Here is a 10,123-nt window from a genome sequence, read left to right as displayed (position 1 = left end):
TTATTTAGTCCATGCTTCACCCATACATATTAAACATTCATAAAACATTTTAGTACAATTCAATAAAATAGAAATAAATAAACTTAATTAAATAATACAAATAAGCGTTGATATAATATGTTTCAATCAGTGAGCTTACCTGCCATCGTCAAATAAGTTTGGCTCTAAAAAGTAATTTCACTAAAAGAGGAAGAATATAAATTACCTAAACTATATAGGAACTCTTTCCTGCAGCATTTGTTTCTTTTTTTATTGACATCAATCACAACACTCAAGTCAAGCTTATATTTTTATAAATTTTATACAATTTGGTTTACCTATACTTAAAGAACGACAAAAATGTGCGAGCAGGAATTCAGAACAATGCGAATAGATCCACGTTATCCATTTCAAAATCAAACAAAGTGAGTAGTAAATTCAAATTCAAAATTCATTTATTTCAAGTAGGCCTAATATAAGCACTTTTGAAACGTCAAGTCTGTCTGTTTATAGTGATTCTACCACCGGTTCGGAAGGCAGATTCTACCGAGAAGAAGCCGGCAAGAAACTCAGCAGTTGCTCTTTTCCAACATCAACAATTTACATTTTGCATTTTAACATTCATTTTTCTATCTTGTGAGAGCTGAAAGCGGAGCCGGATGCTTCCAAGCAACCTTGTCATTAAAAATTCATCAATTGTATAGTAACTTTGCTGTAATAAATGTGTTTTAACAAATTCTTTTAACTTGTGCATTGGCAGGTCCAAAATCACCAAAATCACCTAAAAGAGGACACATGGGTTATCATCGTATAAGCATTTACATTTACTATCACCAAACCTTACATTAGAACAATACCTTTACATTCTTTGGAAAATATATCTCATATCACTAGCTTGGCCAAATAATTCCGCTCCGTCTCTCTTTTTCGCCTGACAAGCATATTTCTTGCCTGCCAGACGTCCGTTCCGCAAAAAGTATTTAACCTCACGACCCTCCGTTCTCAAATCCTTGTTTTTCCATGATGGCGCTTAGGTGGAATTCGTAAAGCTTCGCTATAGTTGTCACGTGGCGCCACCGTTTCCGTTCGGAACAGCGGCAACTAGAAGTGCGATAACATTAGGTGTAAAGGAAATAAAAATACTATTCCAAAACGAGCCTAGTCATTCTAGGTGGATAATTCAGGCTTTGATTGCTCCCAAGTTCCAGTTGGCTCCTCAGTTAAGTTCCTGAGTCTAAGTGGACAACGTCCAAGTTTCGGAGCTTAGTTACCAGCAATGGGTGCAATGGGTTTTTGACCAGGGTATGCATAAAGCAGGTGCTTGGCATAAAATGGTAAAATTCCCCTCCAATACGAGTTATATTAAAAAAATATGGGTATGCAGTGCTTTTGCGCATGTATGAAGTGCACGCCGCTGCTAGTTACTAAAACCCTAGGGTACTCCCATGGCGCTAGGACAACTTGGCGGTTCGGACGGAAACACTAATTTCGGTCTTCTAGTTAAGCCAGTAACTAAGTATTACTGGCTTAACTAGAAGCTGAGCCTCCCACCAGAACAGATCAGAGCATATTCAGAAATTACAAATTCCCTGCCGAGAATCGAAAACCGGGACCTCCTACTAAAACAGCACTCGCCGTTGCGTCAGGGAGAAGGTCAAAAGCATAATGGAAATTTTACGGTTACTCCATAAGCATATACTACCTATACTACAAGGTTTCTTGCATACCCTCGAAGTGTCGCTTTATGTATAGGCGATGATTTGCATTAAGTTTGTTGTGGGCTCTTCTTAGACCAGGGCGCGTTTGGAACAATCGTAGCTTTAGGTCAATCAATCCATCAATTACACTTTATTGTACACGAAATACAAAGCATTAAAAAAAATACACAATTAAAATAAAGAAGAATAGGTACAATAGGCTTAAAAGCAATCTCTACCAGGCAACCTGACAAATCTAATTGAGTACATGAATTTAAGAAGAAGGGTTAGGGTGTACACAAAATAATACTTAAATAATAAACATAAATTACAAAAATAAATAAATAATACATAATAAGAAATGAAATTAAATATACCTACTTCACATACGTACACATATAATATAAAAATTAAAATTTGTATATAAATATTCTACATTTCTTAAATATAGTTCAACGGGTACATACCACGATAAAATCTTGGATTTATCGATATTTCGACCCAGTTGCATTGCATAGGTTTGAGTTGGCGAACAAAGTTATCACCATCTCCTTACAATTATGTAAACATACATGTATGAACGCTTCATAAGTGGCTGGGATAGGCCTACATGAACAAAGAAATTTTGAATTTATGTTTTAGAAAACCATCTACTTGGTCCGTCGATTATGATTAAAAAAACTACTTTCAGAGCTTGTTACGACAACTACTGTGACTTCTACCGCTGCACGCGGCTACTCGGAGAGGTGGACGACTGCAAGATATTCAAGCGCTACTTCCAGACAATCTGCCCCAATTTCTGGATCGAGCATTGGGACGAACTGAGAGGAAAGGGCGCTTTTCCAGGACCTATCTAAGTCTATTGGTGTTTGTCATAAATTGAACGAATTTTGTTTATTCTTGAAGTTGTTTTTAAATATTCATAACCCTTTTTTATAAATGGCAGTTTCATATCACAATAAATACTCACAGAATAAGAAAATCTAGAAACCGTGTCCACGACTATATTGAATCATGAAAAACCACACAACCTCAGTAGTGTTTCTCGAACAGTCTGTTATTCACTTCATGCATTTAGAATTTGACAGTCATTATTTTACCTCTAAAAGTTTACCATAAATTGGAAAAAATGTGAAAGTTTGTAGCTACCAACATTCCGCGGGTGTGAACTATGAAGTGAGACGTGCTTGGTGCGTTTTCTCTTCTTGGACTTGGTTGAAATGCTATACTGAGTCGAAATTGTGTTTAGCAAATAGCAATCATCATACTAAGAGACAACGCTTGACTGGCTATTAAAATAAATGTTATTTTAACACCCTTGATAAGGACAAACGGTACCTAATACACGTAGGAACAGCGCTATGGCAAGTCCTTGGTCGCGACTTTTATCACACCAGGGTTAAATATGGAGTTTACCTACCTGAGACTATTCGTACCTAATTAAGATCTGCCAAATACCAGCTTGAGGTATTTGATTGTGGATGGATCATCATGCTCAAACCTCATTGGCAATCAACAGCCTATAAAACTCTAAACTTTAGAACATCACCGTAAGGCCTACTGTACCGATATTGTATCTATAAGATATAGTGCGCTCAAGAAAAACTGTTTGCTCAAGTTCGCCTTTTTTTGTTACTTTATTCCACGTAAATGTACCTAATTGATTAAAAATACCTATGATAACATGAAACATGGAAACATAATTTCGTTAAAACTGCTTTTGTGCAACACTGACTTGCAACTCGCAATTAAATAATAAATAAATTAATATACTACGACAATACACACATCGCTATGTAGCCCCGAAGAAAGTGTAGCTTGTGTTATAGGTACTAAGATGACTGATGAATATTTTTACGAATACTATAGGTACATAAATACTTATAATATACAGATAAACACGCAGACACTGAAAAACATTAATGTTCATCACACAAAAATTCGTGCAGTTGTGGGAATCGATCTCACAGCCTTTGATTCGGAAAGCAGGGTCGCTGCCCACTGCGCCATTCTGCCGTCAGTTAATTATCTAAAGTCTTTGGAACGAGAACTACCTATACAACGTGTAACCGAATAACGAAATAATATTAAAGCGTGCATAAGTATATTTCATAAGAAATTGCTCTGTAAAAATATTAAATCAAAGTATCATATTTATTTTTCTATACAAACGAATTCAAAACATACGAAGTGATTACTAATGACAACCATTTTGTTGATAAAAGACCCGCACGCGCATATAACCTAGGCTACGCGACGCATAATTAAAAAAGTGCCATTATTTTAATTTTGCATGTGATGGGCTATGTATGATTTCTTTCAGTAAAATCTATGGCAGTAGTTTACTCAAAAACTATTAGGTTTTCGGTTTCACACAAGTCTTAGAGACAGGAGGTACATAATGTACCTCTAAATTATATGTATATTCTGAGTATTTATATATAATATACATTATTATTCATAAAAGTAATCATCAGTCATCTTAGTACCCATAACACAAGTTAATCTTACTTTGGGGCTAGATGGCGATGTGTGTATTGTCGTAATATATTTATTTATTATTTATTTAAAGCCTGTGATGTATTATTTAAGTTTTCATTAACACTGCTTAACGACGCGGCGTAAGGAATAGTATGTAGTTTGTATCTCACCATGGAAAGCTTTGCTCTCTCGTTTCTAATACGCACTTTTGTTTTCCGAGACCCTTGGGGACAGTGTGACACTAAATAATGTAACTTGATGGGGAACTTACCCATCTTATTAAAACCAGGTGTATTTGCAGCTATGCTCTAGTATTTAAAAAACCCTACCATCGCTAGCTAGACGTAATAGGTCAAGGAGATGTATGCATGACGTCACTGCGGCGTTTGCTCTGGCCACAAAGTTCCGCATTGCAGGTGGCGCAGGAATGAATCTTATATTCTAGCTACATATGTACTTCGATGGGTTCATTTATTTATTCTTGAAGTAAGTCTGTTGATTGCACCACGTAAATTTCTCTTTTCCATTTTTTTCTTTGTGCTATTTTTGTTCCTGACAATTATTTAATCAAATCATCAATACCAGATATTTTTATCTAAGATTCGTTAAATTGTTCAACAAAACCAGTGTGTTACAAATATCACTGACTATATGTCTATTATCAAACTGTTCTTGCAAGTTAATTTAAAAATAATTTAAACAAGCAATTTGGGAATAATTAAAATTCCAATGTTACCCCAATCTTATTATGGCAGCACAATAAAAAGTGTGCTTCTCAATTTATACATTACCTTGGCAAGGCAAGTAGAGTACTTTCCTTAGAAACTACTTAACCCTTGAATACTATGATTGTAATTGGAATAAATGGGTACTAAAAAGATAACAGATGCCCACCTATTGATAACGATAAAATCATTATCTATTGCCAAGAACTTCACATATACAAACATTTTAGGAATTTAATCATACCTGCCTATAATAAATAATTAAAATGTGATGTCCAATTAATCTCTTTTTATTAAGTTGTATAATCAACATTTTAGTTTTTCTAAAAAAAGGTTTGACAGTGTACACTTTTAATGGTCAAAGTCTGCGGGCTCGCTCCAGTGATATTACTGATTGAATTGTACAAAAATCTCATAGTTTTTGAAAAGATTTTTATCTTCTTACGCCAAAGAAGTATAACTTCTAACGCGTGTACATAAATGAGTACACACACGTTTCGATAATTATATAATTCTTAAAATATATTTACAATAATCACAAATTTACAACATATATGTTACGGCGAATGCTTTATGGCTCATTTAAGTGATTGGAATTCTAAAAAAAAAGTGTGTTACGACCAAGCTGTTGGTAAATAAACGAATTTGTGTACTACATGAATACGTGGCTTAAATTTGAACCATCTCTTTCACTGTATTGGGTTAACGAAACATGTTTTTAACTGGTTGGTCAACCAATTAATCTTTTTCTGCTAGATATATTAGCTGATGTATTTAAAAGTATGTTTAATTTATTACGATCATCAAGTATCATCATCATCGCTTTAAGCGCGAAACGGATTAGTAGGATAGGTTAAAAAACATTTTTAAAGAATATAAAATATTTAAAATACAAAAGATCCTTTATAGATAAGAACAGATTCTCAAAGAGAGTTGCATCAAAATCACAAACAATACACAATTAAAACAACAGTTGGCAACGATTAAATCATTTACTTCTATATCACGCAACCTAATGGAAATTAAACATAAATTAACGTAGCTCTAAGTACAGCGCGTCCGCTTAGATGCGTCCAGCGAAGGTTCCCTCGCTACGTTGCGTTTCCCATTTGTCGACCCACTCGTTGGGGCAGAGCGATGTGAAGGCTCGCTTGAAGTACTGGCATGGCTCGTATTTCTCGCCGCGCACCTTCTGGCAGCGGTGGAAGTCCAGGTAGCTTTGATAGCAGTGCCTGGAATGTTAAATACAACATTTCTTTCTGAACCAATGGTAGTTTTACTAAGGTCAGACGGTTCGTCTTCGTTATTGGTTCCTCTTTATACTTAGTAGTATAACAAAGAACCAATAAAGAAGTCCAAGAGATATTTATTTCCAGTGATAAGGCTGCTGAAGTCTTTCTATATACATTAAGCAAATTTGAATTTGAATTTGAAAATTAAATTAGAGTAGTATGCCTTGTCAACTTGATAGGCAGTTAATGTTTACTGCTATTGAAGGAGATCTTTTATGATAGAAGGGGAAATTTGGGAATATGTTACTGAATTGTCTCTGGTCTGTCCTTAGGCTTTGGCTGCTGCTAGTTACGGCTTTTAATATAGCCACAGGTTAGCTTAATCCCAATCTAAGGCTGCATTTTATTTACCACCAAGTGGGATTGCAGGTGAGTGCAAGAATTAACTTGTAGTGGAATAAAGAAAAACGAGTCCTTTGTTCAAGCTTAGAATATCAGTTGGTGTTTGGATGTCAGATTATCAGTAGGTGTATGTTTTAGTTTTATAGTTACAATATTAATAAATAAAAAATTGCACTTGAACATTCATCATCTGTTCAATATTTAAAGAATCATAAAAAGCCAAGATAGTATTATTGAGAACAAAATAATAATTAAGAACACATTTTTAATAAACTAAAGTGATAAATGTGTGAAAATAAGGTTTGATACATCTGGAGCAAAAAGATGTGTCACTACTGACGTCATCCTATGCATGATAGCAAATGGGATTGACAGTCCTCACCTGTTTTAACTTCCAGAGGCCTAAATCCCTTTTAGTTATTATGTACTAACATACTATACTTGTTGTTACAAACATAAATCCATTCAAAATATCTAAATATATTGTTTTTATTATTATTTTAACTCTTTATTTTAATACTTACATTTAAGTATTTTTTTTTTTGTTATAATAAAATTAAGCACTCACAAAAACAGTATTTGAACATTGACCATTCTGCTGCACGTGTATTAAAAAGTAAATTGTTACCTGGTCTGGTTCTGGTTAGGGAACCGTGGGTCAAAGGGTGCAGTTTTGATGTCAGCTACAGATTTGATTTCGGGCATTTTACTGCAACCAAAGAACACAGAAGTCAGTCATTCTTAAATTCCTTTATTGCCTGTTCTATTGTGTTTAATAATGCAATGAAATAAGGATAGTCAACATAAACAACAGGTAACATAAGACCTATCATAGTAAAAAAATAACAGTCATAAACTGCTAAATGCAGTTTCCAATCATATAATAATTATTTCACAAGAGGCCTAGTCTTTCTTTCTTCTTCGCAAGATGTCTCTCTATACTTCTTAACTTCCTGCATATAAAGAGACCAAGCATCTTTGGGGGTATTGTCCACAGTTTGTTCATCAATCGCCTTGGCCTTCTTCACCATACCAGTTTTGAGAACTCTCCCCCCTCGCCTTTTGCCTATGAAAGGTAAAACTGGCTTTTTAATTATAGGTTTTGTTGGAACTTCTTCAACTTTCTTAGTCTGCTCCTGCATTTTCTTAAACATTTCCAGAAAACTACCGTCATTTTTAATGGGCATTGGTACAGGTTTCGATTTTGATGATGAGGGGGCCAGTAAATCCGGCGGTTGTAGAAGTTCAGCGTAATTCGGCCCCACCACCTCAGGGGGGTCTCCATATTGAATGTCCGCCGCGTTACTGGTTTCCACCGCTCCTGGGGGAGGTATAATTTCCTTAGGCGGAGTCTTTGTTTTGTCAGCTTGCTCCTGTCTACTTTTGTGCATCTTCCAAAACCTTTTTCTGTCCGCCACCGTGAACTGTCCGCGGCACTCCTCGTCGCTCGGAGTGCCGCTGCGACTGGGAGAGCTGCGCGATCGTGATCGGGATTTAGATTGTCTTGGGCTTCTTGATCGCCTTGCTTTAAGCCGAGATGCGGAGCGGCGCCTCGAGATGGATCTTTCCTTACTTTGCGATCGTCCTTTCGACCGACTTTTACTACGAGATTCGTGTTCGGAGGCAGACTTTCGCCTAACGCGACGTTTGGACCGCGAGCTCGCCGACGAAGCGGAAGAGGCGCTGGAAGACAAGGACCTTTTGCGTCGCGACTTTGGGCTCCGCAATCGTTTATGTTTAGTCTTAGGAGTCAGCGATCTTGATGAAGAGCGACTCCTAGCGTAACAGCGTGGAGGTGTTACCGAGCTATCTCTAGGTTTCCTAGTTGGGGTACCAGATTTTTGGTCTTTGTAATTCTTTTTCCTTGGCGTAGATCGTTCTGACCGTTTATAGACAGTGGGAGGGGTCACAGATTTATCAGACCTCTTTCTATTTTTAGGAGAATCTGCCATATTTTTTCGAGGCGGCGTGAAAACATCTCTTTCTCTTCTGTCCCTAGATTTAGATTCATAGTAGGGGTCAGATTTTCCTTTACTTTTAGATTCCTTTTCACGTTTGTATTTTGCAAGTGGACTGCGAGTGACCCTGTCCTCATTATGAGACCTATTACGGGAGCGGGATGACCTAGTTTTTAAAGGCGGAGTCAATGAGCGATCAGGTCTACTTGCCACAGGTTTCTTGTAAGACCTCCTAGATCTTGAAGAGCCTGAGGAAGACCTTCGCTCTTTTTTAATTTTTTTGGGAGATCTGGAATAAGATCTTGACTTGTAGCTTGAACGATCGCTCGAGGAATACTTAGAGTATTTACGTTTAGAAGCACTTCTAGATCTACGCCACCTACTATCCTCATAGCTAGCATCTCTTTTCTTGGAATATTCCCGCTGCCTTCTGTCGTAGGGCGAAACACTTCGGGACTTAGACCTATAAGAGGAACGTCGGCGCTCATAATCACGGGAGGCGTGAGGCGAGCCCTCGGCGGGCCGCGCATAGTCGTAGGACTCGGGCGGGGCGGGCGGGTAAGCCGCGCCCGTGCCGTCGTAGTAGCCCGCGCTGGGTGCCTGGTAGTACGTGGAGTCGTAGTTATATCCGTAGGCACCGTAGGTCTGGTAGTCGTACTGCGGCGGGTAGTGGCTGTAGCTGGCGCCAGTCCAGGGGTCGGTGGTGGGCGCGGGCGGCGCTGCGGGCGGGGGCGGGGGCGCGTAGTCCGCCTCGGCACCGGGCGGCCCGCCGTCCCAGGCGCCCTCGCCGCGATAAGAGGACATACTTATACGAGCCTCTTCGCATAACCTGCGGCAGTTTGTAGGTATGCACACACCTACAAACAGAACAACTTTTCGGTGTAGACAGCAATTCAATCTTCACCTTTCGAGATATCACTCGCACGCTTATTGGAGTTTCGTTGTAAATAATTTTCGTGACGAGAAACAACAAATTACGTAATACGAGGTCGAGGATGCACAGAATGTAAGTTTTAACAGGGCATGCGTTACAAATAAAGCGTGAAAATAAACTACACAAATACAAAATACCTTGCCACTCATGCTCACCTTTTAGCTCTCCCAAATTATTTTCTAAATTATCGAATAGAAAATGGCAGCGAACACATTCGCTTCCCAAAAATATAATAGACAATAAAGATTATAGTAGATTGTCAAGTGCAGTCAATTCTGTAAGTTAAAATTCTCTTTGGTAACGTTTGATGGAACTCATCCGGCGTTCAGACTATGCTCAGACCCAATAGACCAATTTCTGAAGCTCGGCCTCAATATTTTTTATAATAATAATAATATTAATTTTTTTTTTGTTTTTAAAAATACATTATTTCTATATAACTGTTGTTAACAGTGGACTGCTTTTATGCCACAATGCTATGGAGGGTAGAGGTAAGGAGAGTCATCTTATATGGGAGAAAAGTTGAAAAAGTGTCCAGTGTATGCGCTAAATAACAGTTCAAAAATCCTCCACAATGGCGCTGGTGGATGCACAGGGTATGGTATGAATGTAGCAATCGTAGATGAATTGAAGTATGCCGAGTTAAAAAATTTAATGTCATTATCGACTAAAGTAGTTAATTATTGAGAATTTCAACAACTTACGTTGTACAAAA

At 37.6% G+C, this 10,123-nt stretch overlaps 2 protein-coding genes across 3 annotated transcripts; one reads left to right on the top strand and one right to left on the bottom strand.

Annotated features, from left to right (window-relative positions):
- The first annotated feature begins 276 nt into the window (after positions 1–276).
- Positions 277–2,539, top strand: LOC120630535 (cytochrome c oxidase subunit 6B1-like). The gene is made up of 2 exons (XM_039899788.1): positions 277–404; positions 2,368–2,539. The coding sequence occupies exons 1-2, from the start codon at positions 340–342 to the stop codon at positions 2,531–2,533; spliced, it is 231 nt and encodes a 76-aa protein (XP_039755722.1). The 5' UTR covers positions 277–339; the 3' UTR covers positions 2,534–2,539.
- A 3,316-nt stretch (positions 2,540–5,855) lies between these two features.
- Positions 5,856–9,713, bottom strand: LOC120630382 (cytochrome c oxidase subunit 6B1-like). 2 transcript variants are annotated; one of them, XM_039899601.1, is made up of 3 exons: positions 9,564–9,713; positions 7,145–7,225; positions 5,856–6,114 (listed from the first exon to the last, which is right to left on the bottom strand). In XM_039899601.1, exons 2-3 carry the CDS (start codon positions 7,219–7,221, stop codon positions 5,946–5,948), a joined length of 246 nt encoding a protein of 81 aa, XP_039755535.1. In that variant the 5' UTR covers positions 7,222–7,225; positions 9,564–9,713; the 3' UTR covers positions 5,856–5,945. The 2 variants fall into 2 exon arrangements, with proteins under 2 accessions (XP_039755535.1, XP_039755534.1); XM_039899600.1 differs by lacking the exons at positions 5,856–6,114; positions 7,145–7,225 and adding an exon at positions 7,248–9,331 and having other exon boundaries at positions 9,564–9,694.
- Positions 9,714–10,123: the final 410 nt, after the last annotated feature.

The sequence above is a fragment of the Pararge aegeria genome, chromosome 16 (genome assembly GCF_905163445.1).
Source record: "Pararge aegeria chromosome 16, ilParAegt1.1, whole genome shotgun sequence".
NCBI classification, from domain to species: domain Eukaryota; kingdom Metazoa; phylum Arthropoda; class Insecta; order Lepidoptera; family Nymphalidae; genus Pararge; species Pararge aegeria.
The sequence above is the reverse complement of the archived record's forward strand: the minus strand, read 5'-3'. Positions and strand labels throughout refer to the sequence as shown.